The following is a 23,041-nucleotide window of genomic DNA, read 5'->3' as shown; positions in this document are numbered from 1 at the left end:
AAAAGTTTCCTGTGGAACACTCGCCAGCCGGGGCGGGGGCGGCGGGCGCAGCGGTGGATGTGGGAGGGGGCGTGCAGGCGGGGGAGGCCGCACGGGGCCGGATAGCAAACCGTTATAGTCCTTCAGCACCTCCCTCGGACAGTGCTCCCCCCCGCCCCAGCCCGCCTCCCCGCCGCGCTGCTGCCCACCTGGCGACGTGACGCTGCACCAATCCTCTTCGAGCTGCTCCCGGGGGGGCCTCCCCTCCTTGTACCGCCCCCCTCCCCACCCTGAAAGAGGCGCACCCTGCCGGAGCAGACACTGCGCTCTTGCCCGTGGAGCACCCCTCTAAACTTCTTGGTCTCCAGGACAGACGCTCAGGCTCCTCTCTCGCCTTAGCCAAACTTGCTTTCCCGCCTCTCAAACTCCAACTTCCCTCCACTCCTAACTCTTTCCCTCCACTTTCCCCTCCTCTATCTCCCAAGCCACAAACCCCAGTCCCCTGTTCCTTTCCCCTTCCTCTCCCTTTTCAACTTCTTGTCCGAATCCACCTCAGACTACCCGAGCGTGCCTAACTCAGTCGCCCGCTTTCGATCGGCTCGAAGCCATGGCGGGACCTGGGGGCTGGAGGGACAAGGAAGTCACGGATCTGGGCCACTTGCCGGTGAGTAGAGGACGCCCATCGCCTCCGAAGTGCTCTCTTCTGCGGGTTCTGAGCACTGGGGTAGGAGAGGGACATCCACAAGCTGGGCTAGGACAGGACTTCGACGGGGCCGCGGGTGCGGGAAGGGACCCTGGAGCCGGCTTGCCGAAAAGGCGCCCCCCAGGCACCCGGGCCACGCCAAACTCATGAAAAGGCGAAGGGACGGGGGTAGGGGAGAGAGAAGAGGTGGCAGTGGGGTGGTGCGGGCCCTAAACTACGGGACATTTTCTAAATGTGGCCCGTTTTGCCTAGCGGTGCTCGGGTACCTGTTCTTGCGGGGCTCGAGGAGAGGCCAAAGAGCACGACGACGCGTGGCTTCCTGAGAGCACTCTTCCCTGTCACCCAGCCGCCCTGTCGTTTGCTTCTTTTGCCAAAGGAGATGCCCACTCCCGGAGTTACCTTTAGCTCTAGGGGACAGCGGGCTAGAAAATTAAAACTTTGGAGTCTCACTTCTCTCACTTTATAATGGCGCTTTCTAAAACCTTATTCTGCCAGGGCACTGTTCCCGATTTAGTATGGCAGGAGCAAAAGCACTCGACGCCGCTTGGGGAAGAAGTGGATTCTGCACACCCCAATTTAAAAAAGAAAATATTGCGCTCACTAACTAACCAGAATTAACTTTTTCTTATGGTTTTCGTTTGTGGATTCTCTTTTTTCTGAATGCCCAGCTTTCCTCCAGAATTGTAATTGATTGGTGAGCTATTATCGCTGTCGTTATTAGTAGACTTATCATTTTAGCAGTGGCGTTTATTTCATTGGCATCTGGTTTCTGGCAGATACTGGATCCCACCCAGCTCCGTTCTTTAAGTTCCCTTTTTAGATTGGCATTTCACTCGCACCCTCTCTTGAATGCAAAGGGCCCCTGGACTCTGAAAGGGAATAAGCATGCACCGTGCTGGAATGATCGCCAGGCAACTATAGTTCAGGGCAGTGGCCTGCTTGCTTTGGGAAAAGCTAAATATTAACCTTGAGGTTATAGGACTATTCAAAGTCGCGGTGCTTTAATTTTACACATATTTGGCATTTAAAGACTGTGTTCTTGATGAAGGCAGACACCTGTCCTTATCAAAAATGGGGCATTCCCCAAGCCTCACCTATATAATTTTACACTAGAATGGTGTAGAGGAGGAAGTGATGCACGTGGGTAACATTTCAGCAAATTGTGCTCAGCCTTACAAAAAAGGAACTTCAATATTGACATGTTAAATTGCATATATTAGCATTGTTGTTATTGATACAGCTTTATAAAATAAATCTACAAACTTTTTAAAAGTTAAATATTTTTTCACCTTGCATATGTAAGATTTCTGGGATGTGAAGGCCTCAATTGGTGGTTTCCTTTCTGAGCAGAATTTTCATATTTCTACTAGGTTTACTCCCAAGTAAAAATGTAAAACTGATGAATAAAATGTTACCACCCATCTCCAACAGTCTCTATGTAGGGTGGGGGAAAGAAGAAAAAAAGCAAACTAGGGCAAATATGTGAAACCACAAATAAGCAAACTGAAATAACCATTTTTTTTTCTAAAATTGACTAAAGAGAGGAATGGGAAAGACCTCATAGAAATGATAGAGCAGGGAATTCCAAACCCAAGGGGGAAAAAGTTTTATTGCCACAAAAAAATGGGGGGAAATGGCCCAGACTAACTGACCCGGTCATGGCCCTGGGACATAAGAACTTGGTGAGAGCTGAGGAGATAAGGGGAAAGGCTGCAATCTTTACACTGCAGTTCAGTGGGATATTAGTTTTCTGGGGTTTTGTAGGGGTGTGGAGGGGAGAAAGATGAGGTTGGTTTTTAATGTAGGAATAGGGAGAAAACAAAATTTCACGAAAGTCTCATTAAGTCCTCAGCTTCGAACAATTTCTAAATTTATTATGCGGGATTTCATTGTGGAGGTCTTCACCATAGCAAATTATGCATATTTGAAAAAATTATGCCTAATTCTCCCCTCTCCTCAAACATCCAGGTCTAAACCCTAAGAAATCTAGCAGAAGTGTAGTACTCCCTTTAGAATTTCCTTACCGTCAAAATTTTAGAGATGCAAAAAGTTCATGTTGCTTTGGTCACTGAGATATATTTTAATGATTTGAGATTTCTTTGCATTTGACTAATTTCCTGAGTTTCTGAGGAAGTAAAAGAAAATGAAGAGGTCAAAAGACATCGAAGTTAGATGTTTGGAAGTTTGCATTTTGATGCAAAGTAGGTGATAAAGCAAATAAATCTGCTTATGGTGGGATCTCTTATGATAATTATCTTCAATATAATTATCCTCATAATATATGAAGGTCAGAAAGTTGGCATCAATCAACACCAAATATACCAATTTGGCAAGAGCCAGATAATGAAGGTAGATTCAGACTTTGGTGTTTCACACTGAGCAAAAAATAATTTTGCTGATTTTAAAATAATTAAATATGGGTTTAGTTTAAGATTGATATATTATGTCCTTTGTGGGGCTGGCCAGCTAAATGACCACAAGGCAAGGACCCTTGAGAGTGGTCAGCCTTGGCTGTGCAAATTTGGATTTAAAGAAAGTGGCGGAAGGTTATTTGGTATTTTTGTTATTAGATAGATATTATTTTTAAACCTAAAATAGTAAGCAAGAGTGAAGGCTGGGGAAGCAAAAGAGGGGGGGAGGGAATTGTTTAACCTTTTTTGCATAATTCCTTAAAGTTAGAGACATAAAATAAGAGAGCCAACATAGGAACCAGGAAATGACAGGCCAGCTATATTTAATTAAGAGGTCACTATAATTATTTTCTGATTTACTATTGAATAAATACCTCCTACAGGTGACAAAACAAAACAAAAAATGTACAGAGATTTGTGGTTTGTGCTTTCTTTTTGAAAATAGAATTGCAAAGCCTTATTTCTTTATGTATATCTGGGGGGGGTGTTTGTGCACACACATATATAGTATTATTTTCACCTTGCTTGCCAGCAATACCTGGGTGTGTGTGTGTGTCTCCCTCCCCCCCTATATATATACACATATATATATTAGTGTATATATATACTAATATATATATTAATTTTTCCCCTAGTATGCCTATGTTACTCAATCCTTGGGACTGGAAACTATTTCTTCATCTCCAAATCTGGCATTTCTTTCACTACGATAGTCCCCTTTGACTTCTGTGCCCAGTATGGTAATGACATTCCTCATGGCTGTGGCCTTGGTATTTGACACTGCCATGTGTAGTCCTAATCTATATTGGGGTCAGGATTAGACAGGCCTGGAGGACAGTAGTGGCAGAGGTGATCTGAAATAGCACATGATCCAAAAACTATATTTGAATTACATTAGGTTTATATTTAAATATAACTGTCAGCTCTCCCAGTCTTCCACCACCCAGACCAAGCCCGCTTTCCATACTCAGTCATAAGAACCTTCCCACTTTACCAAGTACCTTAGCCCCCTGTTTTGAAGCAGTTTTACCTTCTAGTCCACAAATATTGAAACTTTCAGCATGTCCTCCATTATGTATTTCAAGTGGTACTTCAATCTATTTTCTCAGTCTTTTTTTACCCAATTTCTAGAGCAGTGGGTTTTATATTAGTGCACAAGAATAATGCACAAGAATCATTTGGGGGATCTTGGGACCCATCTTCAGAAATTCTGATTTCGTAATTCCATGGTAGGGACAAGGCATCTGTATTTTATTAAGATTATTTTATTCTTAAGTAATCTCTAAACCTAACGTGGGGCTTGAATTTACAACCCCAAGATCAAGAGTTGCATGCTGCTCCGACTCAGCCAGCCAGCTGCCCCAAGTAATCTGTATTTTAAACAAGATTCCCCAGATGATTCTCAAGTAGGGAGAGTCTCTACAGTCCACAGTTTGAGAAACACTGGTCTTTGAGGAAGAGATTTTTCCTTTCTATGGTTTCCACTTGAATTGTGAAGCCCATTCTTCTAACTATCTCTGAAACTCACTCTGGCACTTACTGTGTTATATATGTCATTTTTAGGTTTTTCTCTTCATAAACTTTTCATAAAATCTCTATTTCTAATATTTAAAACAAAAAAAGAAAAGCCTCTGCTATTCCTTCTAGGTGCTGTGCAATCTTTTCCCTTCCTTTAGCTGCCTGAATAATGGCTTATGTTCCCTGGTTCTCTTTCTTTATTGCCCTAAATCTAAAATGTATTGCTATCCATATTGACCATTTATCAGTTCCCTTTTGTTCTTAATTTCTGCTATATTTGGTTCTGTTGATAAGCCTCTGCTTTTGAGTCTCCTCCATGACCAGTAAACACTGCCTTCTAGTGGTTCTTTTTCTTCCTGTTACCCCCCACCCCTATCCTTAATAAAATTGTCCATCAAGGTACTCATTCCTCCCCCCCTCCTTGAATTCAGAAGACAGAAACAACTCCTGAAAATTTTGGGTTTCAGGGAATAACCAGACTAAGACTTTTAAGTTGCAGGAGATATTTTAGATACCTAGAAAGTATAACTAAGTGTAAAGTGTTTGCCCAGCATTTTATGGTTCAAAAATGTTTTAAGACTTAGAATTTTCATAATTTCCTTTGAGAAAGGCTTTTATAAAGTAGGGTTTCTTGTTTACTGACCATTTTTAACTAAATAGAACACCAAAGCATATGAAACTGCCAAATAATCTTCAAATTATTGTAGCAGGCATAGTTATAAAGACCTTTCCTCTGCTGGTTTTCTTATCTCAGAGTGGCAGGGCAGAGAAGAGGACCAAGTAATTATGGAGACCCCTCTGATGTGGACTTTTTAATTTCACAGATACCAAGAAAAAAAAAGATTCTTTTTCAATGTTTCCTTCATTGGGATCCCAGAATAAACTTTCTCTATCATTCAGTGGAAAGTCTGATATAAGAAATTGAGTAATAGTACCCTACTAATAACTAGCACAGTACCTCTCCCCTTGTTTCCCAGTCTGAAAATCATTTAGTCTTGAAAGATACTAGTGTGGAGATGGGGAACAAAAATATTACATAAAACTAAGGAAAAAAGTACTCTTAGTAAAGATGAATACTAAATTGAGCTGCCTCTAAGAACAGAAGAAAATTTTTTATAACATTCTTTTTTTAAATGTGAGCATGAGGAGAATTACGATGTTTTGGTCATTTGTGACCAAGAAAACATTTCCAAACAACAAACAATGAATACAGATAAAATAAGGCCTCCAAGAATTCCACAGGTATTTCATTATCCCTGTCCATTTCTTTGGTGTTTTTTTGTTCTAGTAATTAAATACCTGAGTTCAAATTATGAGTAAAGTATTATACTTTTGAAGGCTAGAAAAAGGCTTAAAGACATTTAGGACTTTTGTGCTCAGAGATTCAGAAATATAGTTGTTCATATAATATAGTAATTCTCTAATATGAGGTATTTTATTCAGCTAAAATGTAGCCTTCACTATAACAAAGAATGGATTACCGATAGGAATCAGCTAATACATTTGATTCTTTTGACACGTGGCCAGAGGTTGTTCCTCCAGAATTAATAATGTCTAATATAAATCCCTTAATAATATCCTTCAAAGAAATATGCTAAAGTGATAAAGTCTTTAAGCCAAACCTTAGCAACTCCTTTGTTGGTTAACTTTTTTCCCATAAATTTTTCAATGAGTTACAATAACAATGATATGCTTAATATCAAGACCACTGTAACAATTTATTTTTATTTTTCTTAAATTCTCAAAATTATCAGTTTAAATAACTTATATTTTCATTGGGAGTATGTTCCCTGAACTATTTGGTTATAATAATAGAGTGCATATTGTGACGTTGATGTTGATGATGACTTTAAGAAAGTAGGCTGCTGTTTCTCTAACAGTGTTCATATCAAATCCAATTGGGATTTTAGGACATTAGAATCTGATTTTTTTCCTATAGAATTTTAAAGCCAGAAAATAGCCTAACAGAAAACCTTCATTTTATATGTGTGAAAACTAAGTCCCAGAAAGAGTAAATAACTTCTCCAGAGTCATATAGTTAATTAATAGTAGAGCTGGGGCTAAACCTCCAGTCTCCTGACTCTGTCCAGTTGAATACTTATTGACTGAAGTAATCCCAGAGCTGTGTCATTTTCCTATGACAGTTTTGTTAGATTACACATATGCCGTAACAGTTTTAAGAAATCCATTATTTCATTCATATACATTGCATACCCTCAATAGTTAGCTCACATTTGTCACAATGATAAAAATGTTTTCAAACAAGGTTAAACGAAGTTTGTGTTTATAGAATGTGCCTTCTATATAAGGCATGTGAATCTCTAAGGATTTGCCAATGATCCTACCACTTTGTGTATAAACTGGCATCTACTTGTACCTCATTTTGGTTTTGCTAATATAGCAAAATAAGCTGCTAAACTAAAAGTTTAAGTAGTGATAAAATTCAAGAAACCATGTTTTGTGGTGAATAAGAAAGGGATATCCATAGTAAAGGTATAGAGGCAATGTTTAAGAATGCATATGGAAATCTTAGGCATCTGTCCATAAACATGTTTATTTGTCTCCTATGACGCCACTTTCAGGGTTAAGATACAGAAAATGTCATCAGGGAATTTGTGCCGTGAAAAGGTATTCAGCTGATGCAAAAATTAACTTGAAAATAAACAAACCCCCCAGCTGTCTAGTTGAAAAAAAAAACTGCTGTGTTTTAATGCCAAGCTCTTGCTTTGTTATTCATATATATTTTTTTAATTTTTAAAGAAAATCTGATTTTATTGACTTATCGTGGTTCAAGACACTGTGCGTATTCTTTTGGGGGGGCACTAAAGATTTAATTATTTATTTATTTATTTATTTATTTATTTATTTATGTGCGTATTCTTTTGGGGGGCACTAAAGATTTATTTATTTATTTATTTATTTATTTATTTATTTATTTATTGAAGTATAATTAACATACAGTGTTATGTTAGTTCCAGGTGTACAATATAGTGATTCAACAATTCTGTATATCACTGAGTGCTCATCACGATAAGTGTACTCTTTTTTTTTTAAGATTTTATTTATTCATTCATGAGAGACAGAGGGATAGAGAGAGAGAGAGAGAGAGAAGCAGAGGGAGAAGCAGGCTCCCAAGGAGCAGGGAGCCCGATACGGGACTCGATCCCAGGACCCTGGGATCATGACCTGAGCCGAAGGCAGACGCTTAACCATCTGAGCCACCCAGGCACCCAACGATAAGTGTACTCTTAATCCCCTTCACCTACTTTACTTATCCCCCCCCCGACACTGCCCTTCTGATAACCATCTGTTTGTTCTCTGTATTTAAGTCTGTTTTTTTGTTTGTCTCTTTTTTTTCTTTTTGTTCATTTGTTTTGTTTCTTAAGTTCCATATATGAATGATATTATATGGTATTTGTCTTTCTCTCTCTGACTTATTTCACTTAGCATGATACTCTCTGGGTCCATCCATGTTGCAAATGGCAAGATCTCATTCTTTTTCATGGCTGAGTAATATGCTCATTGTGTGTGTGTGTGTGTGTGTGTGTGTGTATTCACACACCACATCTTTTGTTATTCATATTTAGAGGTGATATTTTTTTCTCAAGAATTACTGTTATGTAAATAAACTGTCCAGACTTTGTATCCAATATCGCTACTCATCATTGCTGTAGGCTAAACTTTCTGCCTGTCTGGTTAGTACTCAAAAAATAAATTTTAAAAGAATATGTCAATTCCAAGTAGATAAATTTATTTCTATTTCAATAATTGTTCTAATTGCATTATGAATATGCTTCAACTAGACATAATTGTATGCATTTTACAGGTTTGTAATAATTTGTTATACAACTGCTTAATGTTCATGTCATTGTTTCTTTTCCATAAATGACTATACTCTGTCCAGGAAAATTGTGACATGTTTATTCATTTGGTAAATGACACTTAGGTTCCTCCTGTGGAAATTCTAAAGAAGCAAGGCAGATTGGAGATACAATTATAGATAGTTGAATACTTGCCTACTTTTCCAAGAAGATTGACAATTTTTGTTCTACATTTTTGCAGGATCCAACTGGAATATTCTCACTGGATAAAACCATTGGCCTTGGTACTTATGGCAGGATCTATTTGGTAAGTGGAGTTAGATTATGTATTGGTTCTTCATTTTCTAATAACAATGATTGCAAGTGAAAACCCTACATTGCAGAAAAAATAATGACAAAAGCATTTCACTCTGAGAGATAAATCAAATTAAGATAGCTCAGTGATATCTGTGAGAAATTATTACAGAAGAAATGGATTGGAAATCTATGGTGAACCAACAGACCAAACATAAGATCTAAAAATTATTAGCAGAAAATTAATAAAATAATCAACAGAAAAGGGAATTAATTAAAATAAGATATACCTAAATAAAAATATCATTTGTTTTATGTTATACATCCATACCATTCAAATTACATTCAACCTTTAAATGAATATTACAAAAATGAACATTTCCACATTTTATATCATACTGTGTGTATGTGTGTGCACATGTGTGTGACAGAGTTAGCGAAATAATCTAACAAGAAAAACTCTGCATTTATTTAATGATTATTTATTACACACAAAGTATGTGCTGAGCACTGTCATAGTCTCTGGAGATAAAGTGATGACCAAAACAGATGATCTCTGTTCTTCCAGGGCTTATGGTCTAGAAATGTGTAAGTGATTAAATATGTGTATGTGTTTGGGAAGGACTGGGAGAGGCACATATACTACATATGTAAGCATACAAATAACTGTATATTTGCAGCTATAATATATTCCTTGTGTGGTTGTTGAGGACAATGTTGATGCATTCTAGGTAAAGCAGGGATACTGTTGAAGGCTGGCTTGGAGATGGGGTTACTTTAAAGGCCCTATCACCTTCATCACCTTCCCCCACTCTCTAGTATGGGGATTAGACATTTTCTCAGTCTTTTATGAGGTTCTGTACAAATGCAGTGTTCCTTTTCCCCAAGCCTGTCCCTCAAAAACCAAATCACTCTCTCTAGGCTGATCTTTACTGTAGACTAACCACAGGTCCTCTATACTGGGTTGTATAGAGGTGTCCTGGTATAGGTCCAGTGGAAGGGGCTTCTCTGTAGTTTAGATAAGGTTGCCCTCTGCTTGCCAAGCCTTGTACCTTTAGGTTGCATCTGCCTAGAAGGGGCTTTAAAAAAAATTCATGTACCTAAGTTGGGGTAGGGGAGATCTTTAAAATTTGCACAAAAGTACCTATAGCACCAAAGCTGAGTAGTAAATGTAGCATTGTGGAAGGTTCCTAAAAGCAGAAAGAACCCGTGAGTATAGGGAACAGAGAGAATGCCAATATTCATGACAATTTTTATTTTTTATTTTTATTTTCTTGGGGGGTACTATTTATTTTTTTATTTTATGTTAATGACCATACATTACATCATTAGTTTTTGATGTAGTGTTCCATGATTCATTGTTTGTGTATAACACCCATTGCTCCATTCAGTACGTGCCCTCTTTAATACCCATCACCAGGCTAACCCATCCTTCCACCCCCCTCCCCTCTAGAACCCTCAGTTTGTTTCTCAGAGTCCATAGTCTCTCATGGTTCGTCTGCTCCTCCGATTCCCCCCCCCCCCCTCAATTTTTCCTTTCCTGCTATCTTCTTTTTTTTTTAAACATATAATGTATTATTTGTTTCAGAGGTACAGGTCTGTGATTCAACAGTCTTACACAATTCACAGTGCTCACCATAGCCATGACACTTTTTTAAAACCATTTTGATTTTACCTTTTAACAGAATCAATAAGCTATAGACAGTGATGTGATACAAATACAAATATGTTGTTTATGCTACCTCACATGCGTTTCAGGCTGAATGATTAGTTAACAATTGTGTGATGTAGGTGAATTTTGCTACCATATACCTAGATACATACACCTACATACATAGAAGTTCTTCTTCACTTCTTTATTATATTTACAATCTCTATGACTTCATACCCATTTTAAATCCTGAGGAGTGTGTGTGTGTGTGTGTGTTTAAGTGTGCGTGTGTGCTTCTGTATTTTTTATTTGAAGGAATACAGCTTGCTCCATCACCAGATTTTAGGAATAGAAACAGTCATATGAGGTAAAAAGCAAAGGTAAGGTTAGCTAACACAAAAAGATGGTTTTTCGTCGTCAGTCATCAGAACTGTGGTGCCATAAAAAGAAGAAAAGTCAAGAGGGTAAAAGGTGAGTTGTGCATGGTAATTCCTTTTTTTAAAACTAGGGTTTATTGAGGTATAGTTTACATTTGATAAAATTTTCTCTTTTAAATATACAATTCTATGAGTTTGGACTAGTCATGTAGTCATTTAGTCATGTAACTATCACCAGAATCAAAAATTTTCCAACATACGTTTTAAAATACACAGTATACCTTCAATTAGTATTCTTCAAGTAATACTTCACTGTGTGCTGACCCAGCTTGTGTAGTATGGCTATATTTGTTATATATTTTACCTTTATGTGTGATATAAACCCACAATACTATTACTTTGTTCCCTATACTCGATACTATTGCTTTTTATTTAGTTAATTATCTTTTAGAGCAATTAAAAAGAAGACAAAATTATTTTTTATTCATTTGAATCCATTTCTGGAATTTTAGTTTCTTTGGGCAAATCCAAGTTTCTATACATCTTAAGCCTGAAGAATTTTCTCTAATGTTACATATAGTGCAGGGCTTCTGGTAATGAATTCTCTGCCTCGGTTTGTGTAAAAATCCCTCACTTCTTCATTTTTGAAATATATTTACATTGGATATAGAATTTTATATTGATACTTTATATTTCCTTTCAGCACTTTAAAAATACCACTCTTTTGTCTTCTGGCTTGCATGGTTTCTGAAGTCTACTATCATTCGTATCTTTGCTCCTTTGTATTTTTCTTCTTACTGATTTTAAGACTTTTCTCTTTAACTTTGTTTTTTAGCCATTTAAATACGAAATGTCTAGGGTTTTTGTTTTGTTGTGTGTGTGTGTGTGTGTGTGTCTTTGGTGGGCTATTTATCATCCTTGGGGTTCTCTGAACTTATTGGATATGTAATTTGACATATTTTATTTTGGGTGGGAAATTCTTGACCTTTATCTCTTCAATTTTATTTTTTGCTTTGTTCTCTTTCTTCTCCTTGTGGGAAACCGATTTTATATTTGTTAAGCCCTTTGATATTAACTCACAGCTCTTGGATTCGCTATTCTGTTTCTTATGTGTGTGTGTATGTGTTCATATGTTTATTTGCTTTCATTCTCTTTCCTCTTTGAGTTTCACTTTGGAACCATTATTTCCTATCTTCAGTTTTACTGAGTCCTTTCTCAACTTTTTTGAGCCAACTGATGAGACTGTCAAAGGCATTTTTTAGCTCTTTTACTGTTTTTCATTTCTAGCATTTTCACTTGACTTTTATAGTTAACATCACTGCTGAAATCTCCACTTGTTCATGCATGTTTTCCATATGTTTCACTAAAACCTTTCACATATTATTTATAGTTGTGTTAAATTTCCTGTCTCATACTTTGAATATCCAAGTCATCTCTAATGCTGGTTATATTGATTGCTTTGTCTCTTGAGAGTGAGCTTTTTTTTTTTTTTTTGCTTGATTATTTGCTTCTCAAAATGTTTGTTTGAATGCCAGACATTGCTGGTAGAACAGTAGAGATTGAAGTAAATAGTATGTATGCCTTGAAATAGGCACTCTTCTTCTTCTAGGTCATCAATATGGGAGGTTGAGTTAATCTAATAAGATGAGCTATGTTTGGGTTATGTTGTTGCTATGGTTACCCTCAGTTCATCACCAGGTTCAAGTTCCTCTGTTACCATGTGCTTAGCATGGTGGTGGGGTTCTCCATTTTCCTGCTCTACCCTCAGCTTTGGACCTTCCATGTGCATCGGTGCTTCAAAGAGATTCTTCATGCTCCTGTGCCTCCCTAATGGTATGGTGGTATTGCTTCTTATTAAGTGCTTGTTAGTCTGGGACAGGGAGGAGTTCTCTGTTTTCTTTTTTTTCCTTTTTTTTTTTTAATTTGAGTTCTCCGTTTTCTTGATTCAGCCTCAGCCTTAAGTAGATCCTGTGCCTCTGGGTCATGGAAGTGGGACTTTCTTAATTATTCTTTCCCTCTGCTAGTGGTAGGATATTTCTTAACGGTCTGGGCCCAGGACTAATTTCTGCCCCTTCCCAGAAGTAGAGGAATTATTATTATTATTATTTTTTACATTTCTCCAGCTGCAGTAGGTCTTCCTCTATACCCTGCGGGGAACAGTTTGCTGCCTTTCCCTTAAAGCTCAGGGCTCTTATTCTTTAGGGAGAAAAGAATTGGACATGGTTTCATGCTTTTCCTACTGCAATGGCTTTTGCTCTCTACTAGGTCAGTACTGTAAATCCATGGAGAAAAGCCTGTGAGTGTGTATAAATTCCTCTTATATCTATGGCTCCCAAGGGTATTGTACTCTCAGGCTAGCCCATACCTGGCCTTTAGCAGTTCTTTAAAAATTTAGCTGAATTCTTCATACCACCTTCTATGATGACTTTGCCTTTCCCCTGCAGCCACAGGCAAGCCTGTGCTCATGTTCCATCTCTCCTTGCAGATGTTTATCTTTCTTCAGACATCAGGCTAGGTGGTTGCCTTGAGACCTCTCTCTGGGTTCAGTAAAAGTTATGATTTTGTAGATTATTCAGCTTTTTCTTGTTGCTAGGGTAGGGGTGGCACTCTTTCCAGCTTTCCACATTCTCATTGAGAGCCAGAAGTCCATGCCAATTCCTTTTAACTGAATCTTCATGAAGCACCTACCATATGCTAGGTCCTGTACACATTTGTAATTCCTAAGAATTTTTTTTGTATTATCATATACCTTTTATTTTATTATGTTATGTTAATCACCATACATTACATCGTTAGCTTTTGATGTAGTGTTCCATGATTCATTGTTTGTGTATAACATTTTATATGTACCTATTCAGATCCAGAGATAGAGAACACTTTCCACCATCAGATCTTCAAAGCAGAAAGCTCTGTGTTACAGAAGATAGATGATTACAGATGCTTTACTTACATTAGACATATTTTCCTTTGTCACTCATTGATGTGACCTCTTTTTCTCTACCTCAAATTGATTTCCTTATGTAAAAAGTCTCGGGATGGTGTTACTGGAAATCAATACCTCCTTCATGGAAAATAATCTTGAGTATATAGAAAATGCTTTTAAAATATTCATACTTTTTATGCCAGTAGTTCCACTTCTGGAAATCTATGATAAACACCGAAAATGTAGAAAAAGCATAAAGATTTATTTTAGCAGAAAAGTAACAGAAAAGGTTTTCCTTTGGAACCAGGCAGACTTGATTCAGTACTTACTTGGCCATTAATTGGCTATGACCTTAAGCAAGTCACTTAACCTTTGAGTATACATTTCCTTATTTATAAAATGGGACTAATAACACCTTATAAGATTTGATAAAATTTAAAAACAGTGTATTACTGTTGCTATTATTTATAAAAGACAAATTCAGCAAAATCCTAAATAGTATAAAATAAGATGAAGTAAATAACTACTCAGTCAATTTCATTGCTCTGAAAAGCCGTTTATGAAGATATCTAGCACCATAGAACTATCTTTAATATGTTAAGCAAAGTGTTCCATATTATTATATGTACACTCTGATTACAGCTATGTTTAAAAAACATGCATGTGAAAAATGGTAAATAGCTAGAATAGTGAGATAATGCATGTAATTTTCTATTTCATATTTTTTTCTATTCTATATTTCTAATGTTTGTAATGTTATATTATTTAGGTAAAAAACATACATATTTGTGTATATGTATTAAATATATACATGTGTATGTATGTATTAGACAGTAACAAATGCTGTATAAATACCCTGTACAACAAAATGGAAGCATGATACCATTCAAAATTAGTGTCAGAGTGAGTCATAGAGTCCTTTGCTTTTTCAGTGCTGCCAACCACATCCCCTGCTGGTGTTTGTTTTGGTTAAGGTCTCTCCAATGTCTTCCAGCTTGTTTCCAAGGCCTTGTTCTCTGGCAGGTTTCCAGCTGTCTGCTGAGGTCTGTGCACATTGAAATGAAGGCTGAGTTGCACACTCCACATTGTAGCCCTTTTACTTTCCTGCTTTTTCTTCTAATTAGATGCCTATCTCTCCCACCTCCTGCTAGTATAAACCTCACTTAAAATAGTGGGTTTTATTTTTCTTTCTCTTTTTCAGGAGAAAGTACTGTTCTTCCTTTTTCCCCCTAGTAGAGTCATAAAATGTAGTTTTCTCTTCACCTTTAGCTGCTAGTCTCATAGTTTATGAGTTGTCACTTGATGTAGAGGAATATTTAGAATTTTCCCATGTGAGACCATATTAGTAAAAAGAAGGTAGGTTAGAACTTGTTTTTTAAAGGTACTATTAGAAAAATAAACAATTTCCCAAAGAGCAATGTACACAGAGAGACCACAGTTATTTTATGAAATATTAAGAAGGAGACCAAGAACCTTTAGGGTAGCATAGTGGGTGGCAAACTGATTCTTCCACTAACTGGCACTATACATGTAACTTGACTTTTCTGGGCTAATTTCCTCAACTATAAAATAAATGTGTTAGACTAGATAATCTCAAGGGTTTCATCTGGCTTTTTGACAGTACACCTAGCATAGTGCCTAGAACTCAATAAAATGTAAACTATTCTCATTCTCACTGTTATCAGCATACTTTTAACTGTCTTATATCCCCTTCACCATCTTGCAAAATGGAAGTTGCTTATTGGCTGTTAGTTGAAGTAGTTCCTCATTTTACCAAATAAAATGATTGTCATTATTTTTCTATTTTTTCCTCTACTGTTTGATAAAAAGACCTCATATTTTAGGTCAGTAATTACTATAATACCAATGAAAAGATAAAACTGGGTAGCAGGTGTATTGGGAAGGTAGGATATTTCATTATATGTTACTGTTAACTAACACCATTTTGTTAAGCAGAATACTAGTAGGGTAAGACAAATAAATGAATCTCCAAAATGAACCATTTTGCCTTGAGCTTCATGAAGTCTTTACTGCACCTTTAATCTCAATCATCTATTCCCGTGTTGCCATTTGCAGGTGGTGAGGGCAGAAAAGGCAGTAGGAAAAGGTTTAAGGCAACCATTTCAAGCAAAGGAAAAATTTACCTGAAATAGGGTAAACCTCTGTAATTGGGTCTAGAGCTTAATTGTCACATGTGCCTGGTACTTAACTGGAATGAAATTAATGCTGGCAGAAGGAAGGGACTGCCCCAAATATCTTATTGTTCTAAAACTTAAAAATATACCCTGGGTATAAGTAAACATTTATTCTTGAGAGATAGTAGAAGAGTCATCTGCCCCTTGGTAGTCAGCAGATTAAGTCAGATGCATGAAAGTGTGGCATTACAATCACAAGCAAATTCCTGAATTGCTTGCACTCTGGAACTACACTGTTGAATAAGGAAATTTCCTTTCAAAACACTGTCAAATGTATCGCTCTTAAATTTGGTTTTTTAAGTCACTGCTTGACACATTACTTTTACTTGGAAATCTCACCAGACAGGTCAAATTTAGGTTTATTAATTACATTTTCTGGATTTGAAGTTGGATCAGGGAATGGGAACAGAAAGGCAGGAAAGAAATGTCCTCAAAGTTGATGACATACAATTTTTATGATATTTTAAATTAAGTTTCAGAAAAATGGTGCTGACATTTGGGTTGCCTGGCCACTAGGCCTATTGGATAGGGGTTTGAGTATTTTTCCTTTTAGGCTGAAATTATACTGTTTATTTGCCTACCAAATGTCTAGCACTGTGAATGCTTTCTTTTTAGGTAGGAAAGTTTCCTCACATCCTTGCCATTTTGCAAATATAGCTCAATTAAGTCAGCCAACAAATATTGCTTGAGCACCGATAAAAGTGCATAACACTGTGCATTTTATTATATATTGCAAGCCTCAGAAGCAGGAGCTGAAGCTGAAGCTGACTTGAGGCTACAGGCTTACTAGGTTGTGGTTCCTTTCTAGTACAGTACCATAAGTCCAGAGCCCTCTCTTGGTTCTGCCTTTTTCTTATGGCATTGCCTCCTAATGATAATATGCTTCAAAAGTGGGGCTAGGCCTTTTTTTAACTAACCCTCCTGCTGTTCTACATAGGAAATATTAAATTTATCCCTTAAATAAAAACATTGCTTTGAATGTTTAAAATTTTCCATAATAAAAAAAATTAAATTCATCAAATGCCTGCTATGTTCCAAGCACTGTGTTAGTCACTAGGGGCTAGTTAGAATGATCAGAAAACATTTGGGAGGGGGCTTTTATTGATTTAGTTTTAGGAGACATAAGGAAGGAGGTTATTTACCCTATAATTGTGGCTTCTACATTTGAGGAGGGAGTGATATATAACAGGAAGGAAAGGGAGAGGTAGGGTGAGATTGGGCAAAAAGAGGGAGGAATTAGGGATGTCAGTTTTTTGGTTTTGTTTTGTTGTTCCCTGAGTGTAGAAAATATAATGAAGCTTCTAACTGAGACTCCAGGAAACAAATATTTTTTTTTTCAATAAGAGAACTGAGGTTGAATATTTGTAATGGGAGTGAAAAGAACTAATATAGGCTAAGTAAATTGAGACTCAGGGGACCAAATTAGTGGAAGGTACTGAGGTTTAAAGGCCTTGGGGCAAAAATGGAATATTTCTATCGTGACCATGACATCTCTCCGGCTGTGGAATATAACCTAGGCTCAGAGTTGTAGGCTTGTCTTTTTCTTTTTGTTTTATACCAAAATTTACTTCTGCCTCCTGATAAATCTTGAGGGAGGAAGAAGCAATAGCATCATAGGTCCAAAAGGTGAAAGTAAGAGTTATATGTGGCATTCGTGCTCTTAGGAGGCCACAGTTTTTTCACAACCATTCTAATCTGTTTAATAAGTTCACAGATATACATGGGGAGAAATTCAAATTCTATATTTGGTGTGTTGTGATAATGCAAAAGTTATGATCTCATATCTTGATTTCTAATTAAGTTGATTTTATGAAGTTGTTCTAGGGATAGAAAAGACAAATTCAAATGTGTGGAGACAAATGTGTATTTCTAAACAAAATCCAAGACAAGTAAACTATAGCATTGTGTCTTTGGTCAATTAGATAAGAGCGTTCCAATTATAAAAATTTTTATAAAATACAAGTATAAATCTCTGGGGGAAATAATACAGTTACTTAAAAACAGATATACAAAATTGCACAATTGATGCTTAGTTTATACACTTAAAGCTCTTTCTAATTTATGAGTTCTAGGAAAATTTATGTGGACAAGCTTTATAAATCATTTTATCTTTTAAGACTTATTTATTTATTTCAGAGAGAGAGAGAGAGAGAGTATGAGCAGGAGGGGCAGAAGAAGAGGGAGATAGAATCTTTTTTTAATTTTTTATTGTTATGTTAATCACCATATATTACATCATTAGTTTTTGATGTAGTGTTCCAAGATTCATTGTTTGTGCATAACACCCAGTGCTCCACGCAGAACGTGCCCTCTTTACTACCCATCACCAGGCTAACCCATCCCCCCACCCCGAGGGAGATAGAATCTTAAGCAAATTCCACGTTGAGTGCAGAGCCTCACACGGGGCTCAATCTCATGACCTTGAGATAACGACCTGAGCCATGGAGCCCCACACAGGGCTCAATCTCACAACCCTGATATCATGACCTGAGCCGAAACCAAGAGTCAGGTGCTTAACCAGCTGCACCACTCAGACACCCTTTTATAAACCATTTTAAAGAGAGATGGAAGTGAGTGGGAACAGTGGTAGAAACATCAATGTACTCTGTGTCTAATACACTAAAAATTTAGTTTTGTTTTATTTTGCATATACATGTACATATATATTTATATATACTATATATGTAGAGGTATGTACATATATACACATATGTATATACAGACATATATACAAATACATGTATGTGCACAATATACTATATCTTTGTATGTATATATAAGTTATACTACATAGAATATATATTATATATATCAATATATGGATAAATAGATAGGACTGTGGTCAGATTCTCAGTAAATTCAGTAAAGGTGGTTGAAGAATGAAGAGTTCTTGCTTTTCTTGATCCACTATTATCTGATCACAAAAAAATAGGTTACCACTACGTTTTATGAAACAGACAGTTTAGAAAATAGCATTTGGGCAGTTCTAACTCTTGAAATAAGAAAGAGTCCTAACTTTGTTTTAAGATTTCCAACATCCTACCATATTTGTGTATCTGTGTCTAAGGTAGTTTTGTGAGTGATGCTAAAATTGCATTTAGAAATGAATGTGCCATGGTAGCTCTCTGGAGGTGTCAAAGAAAAAGTGGAAGCTCTTACATTTTTATGTTGCTGGGACTATACTGAAGGCAGTTTCTTACAAAGAGGTCTATGAGTAAAATTGTGCTAAAATATCAAAGAATATCAGAATGTATAAGCAGTTTTTTAACCTGCAGTCTTATTTTTTCCCTGCTCAGCTACACCCAGGTTATAACAAATTCCTCTTCCACCAGAGTATAGAGAAAGAGAGGAAAAATTAGGTATAAATTGTGTGTCATTTCAGTTGGAGAAAGAATGATATAGAGGTAGTTTATGTGTAATTTGTGTTGGAAAAATAGGAAAGCTCCTTTTAGATATGTCATTTATAGGCAGAGTCCCTTTATGAATAGGGAAAGGAGGTTGGATTATTCAGGGTCCCCTGAGGGAAAAGAAGATTGATTATATTCTAAGCACTGCCAGTAACATTTTGTATAAATCATTAACTCTGAAGAGAAACAAAACAAAACAAAACAAAAACACCACCATAATCAAAAAGGACAAGTTTAAGAGTTCGCACAGAAGGATAGCTTTTTTTGGATCTGAGAAAAAAATAAAATTAGTCAGTATACAAGTTGGATGAGGAAGGAAAAAGATGGAGAATGAAATTTTAGTCACTTTAGAGAGAGTGAGCTTAATGTCCTAAAAGTGGATAACATTTATTGAATGCTTACATTATTCTTAGTGTTTAATTTGCATTCTATCATTTATATTTCCTAAGAGGGTTATGACATGGGCACCATTGTTATCATTGTCCTCCCATCTCATAAGTGAGGAAACTGAGGATCCAAGAACTTGAGTTACTAAACAAGTTCACAAAGCAAGTAAGTTGCAAAGTCAGGAGTAAAACCAAAATTTGCCTGGCTCTTAGGTTTGTGCTCTTTACTATATTATATTCAGCTCAGCATATACAAGCCAGAGTCAAAAAGCATTTAACTAGATCAGCCAGTTGAAAAAAATATCTGCCCAAGTGTAAGAGTATATAGGAACCTGGTGAACTGAATTCAGGTATGAAGATTGTTCATGATGTGTCCCTCAGCATATTTGTTTCCTTCATGACAAGCACTAAGACACACTCAAGTCCGAGGAACTTTTTCTAGGATTTAGAATTTCAGAAGTGGACAGGAACAAATCAGATGGCCTTTGAAGGACACTTGAAGCTCATGACTAAATTCCTACTCAGACTCTTGAAAGCCCTAGGAAAGCAGAGATTGCTTGCTGTCACTTTTTTATTCTTTTCTAGTGAGCAGGGGTCTGTCTCCAGGGCCAGAGGCTTTATGCCTCAATTACTGCTCTTAATGGGAGCCCCACAGTAGAGAGAGACAACAAAGGATAATTGAAAGTTAGTGCCTCTCAAAGATAAAACAGAACTTCAGCATCTCCTTTGTGTCTGTGTTTGGTGATTGGTGTCTGATTGGTAGGGATATTAAAAATTAACAAATTTTAAAAGTTTGGGTATTTTCTAACAGATGCATTTCTAGGAACATGGGTGAAAATTAGATAGATAGATATAATTTAGGGTAAGAACATGGGTGAAAATTGTTTATGAATTATATTTATTGTTTTTTTCTTTTTTAAGATTTTATTTATTTGAGAGAGAGAGAATGAGAGACAGAGCACAAGAGGGAAGAGGGTCAGAGGGAGAAGCAGACTCCCCGCTGAGCAGAGAGCCCGACATGGGACTCGATCCCGGGACTCCAGGATCATGACCTGAGCCGAAGGCAGTTGCTTAACCAACTGAGCCACCCAGGCGCCCCTATAAATTATATTTATATATTATTTATAAATTATATTATTTATTATATATATACTTTATAAATTATATAATAATTTATATATATAATTTAAGGTACCCTTGTATGTTCCCTGCCTAACAGTAGAATTTTTCCCAGAGTCTATGCTGGAATAAATTACATGTAGGGGCTAAGTGGCTATAGCTTGAAAGGTTAGAGGCTGGCAGAAGAGAATTGAGCAGGTGGATGGAGGCAGATTTAGCATTGAGGTGAGGAAATGTATATACCAGGTGTGCTGCTTAAGTAAAATTCTCCATACATCATCCCATCAAATGGGCATACAGGTTTCAACAGAACTTACATCTTGAGGCTTTCCTGTGGTTAACCTCTACAAGAATTTTGCAAGCTGCCAAGTTCCTCCCACTTTGTCACAAAATAAAGTGTTGGAATGATAGTAGAAAACCAGCTACAAGTCTCGGAGTGAATGCTTAAGAATGTATTAGTCTTTAAAACTAGTTTGCAAATTTCTTCAGCAACAGACAGGAACTTTTTAATTTTGGCTATACCTCCAGAGCACCTAGTAAAGTGCCTTGCACATCGTAGGCACAAGGGCATAAGGGATATATGACAAGCAAAATTTGCAATGTAGATGTAGTATGTTTTCTATTGTCTACACTCATTTTTCCATTTATTATCAGTGTTGTCATTGTACAAGTAGGTATTATGAAAAAATTAGATGTCTCCAGAAAATCTATCTTAATCACCTATGTAATCCCTTTGAAACTAGCAGAATACATATGGGTGCTTGGCACAATTTCTTGTGGGATGTGTACAAAAGTGACCCCCTCCCAAATGACATATTTTAACAGGCACTCTCTGCAAATGTGCCTTGATGGAAAGAATTGACTAATGACACCCTGCTAAGCCAATGCTGGAGACAGGTTGGCCTTTCAAAATTATACCACCTAAGTAACTTTCTACCCTGACTAAAAAAAAAAAAAAAAGGTGTCACTGTGTAGAGATAAATATTTCCAAAGGATGGAAATATTAGCCTTACTTTTTTTTTTATTACTTTCTGCTGAATGAGTCATTTAGGAAGTTTGAAAGAGTATATTTTTTCTCAGGGTACTGTAGTTTGCTGTAGTGTTGTTGGCATGGCCAAGTATAAGGATGGTTTCAAGAGAGCCTCATACCTTCAGGAAGATGTCTAAAACATGTGCAAATATTTCCTGACTTGGAAGACTGGCAGCCGTTAGAAAGAAAAACACATAAATAAGAGCCTACAAATGTCCTTACTTCTCTTAGCCTTCTACCCACGCTTGCCAATTGCTGTAATGGGTTTTTTAACTACCTTAAATTTTAGTAAGTTTCACAAAAAAAATTAAATACCTCTAAATGTTAAACTCTAAAAGTTTTAGTAATGTGGATTTTGCACACACACACACATACACATAAATACATATGTACATATATACACATACACACTGACCAACTCTCCTTGGTTTGTTGGGTACTTTTCTAGTCCTGTGTCCTAGGGAACTTCCATCAGTCTAGGACATCATACATACATCCTTGATTTATGTTTTTTAACACTTGAGCAACATATTGTAATGAGTAAGAGTTGTATCCTCCCCTCAACTGCACTAAGGATGAAACTAACAGATGTGATGAGAAAGGTGCAAACTAAGTTAAGAAAAATGGAAAACAGATACAGATATATCATATTTGTAGGGAGCATAGTCTATGTTCCCTCCAATCAGGACAATGTGAAAATTGGTTTGATTAATTTCTTCACCACCACCACCACCACCACCACCCCCTCCAAAAATATACAGACAGAATTAATTGGTTATTTGACAGAAATTACCAAAATGTTTTTTGGCATCTAGTACAAATAGCCTTACTAAAATGGAAAATGGGTGTTCTACATTGCTTCAAAAATGCTTTCTAGAAGAGACTTCTCAGACAGATTTTAATGCTTGGACTTCAAGAGAGGGAGATTAGAGAAGCACAATTAACTGTCAACCTACCTCCCTGAGGCCCTTCAGATAGGATGCTCTGGTATGAGGCCAGAACTTTCTAAATTAACCTCCCCCGACCCCCTCAACCTTTTTGGATCTGGCAGTGGTGTAAGTGATAAGTGAGTTGGTTTGGAAGAGGATTTACAGAAACCAACTGGAATATGGCCAGTTGATTTATTCATTATTCAATAAATTCACAAATTTATTATTAATGTGTTTAAAGAAATAAATAGCAAAGTAACTATTTTTTATGGTTCTATTGAAGCTAAGTTGTGAAACC

At 36.8% G+C, this 23,041-nt stretch overlaps 1 protein-coding gene across 3 annotated transcripts in view; it reads left to right on the top strand.

The window, feature by feature from the left end:
• Nucleotides 1-341: 341 nt before the first annotated feature.
• Nucleotides 342-23,041, top strand: part of NRK (Nik related kinase) — a 138,394-nt gene continuing 115,694 nt past the window's right edge. For all 3 annotated transcript variants that reach the window (XM_073888783.1, XM_073888782.1, XM_025865125.2), the window contains exons 1-2: nucleotides 342-643; nucleotides 8,674-8,739. In XM_073888783.1, the coding sequence (XP_073744884.1) occupies nucleotides 587-643; nucleotides 8,674-8,739 (123 nt within the window). In that variant the 5' untranslated portion in view covers nucleotides 342-586. The remainder of the gene's footprint in view (nucleotides 644-8,673; nucleotides 8,740-23,041) is intronic.

This window comes from Callorhinus ursinus, unplaced genomic scaffold, assembly GCF_003265705.2.
Source record: "Callorhinus ursinus isolate GAN/ISIS: 27379988/994484 unplaced genomic scaffold, GSC_fseal_2.0 scaffold95, whole genome shotgun sequence".
NCBI classification, from domain to species: Eukaryota; Metazoa; Chordata; class Mammalia; order Carnivora; family Otariidae; genus Callorhinus; species Callorhinus ursinus.
Note: the sequence above shows the minus strand (reverse complement) of the source record. Positions and strands in the feature narration are given on the sequence as shown.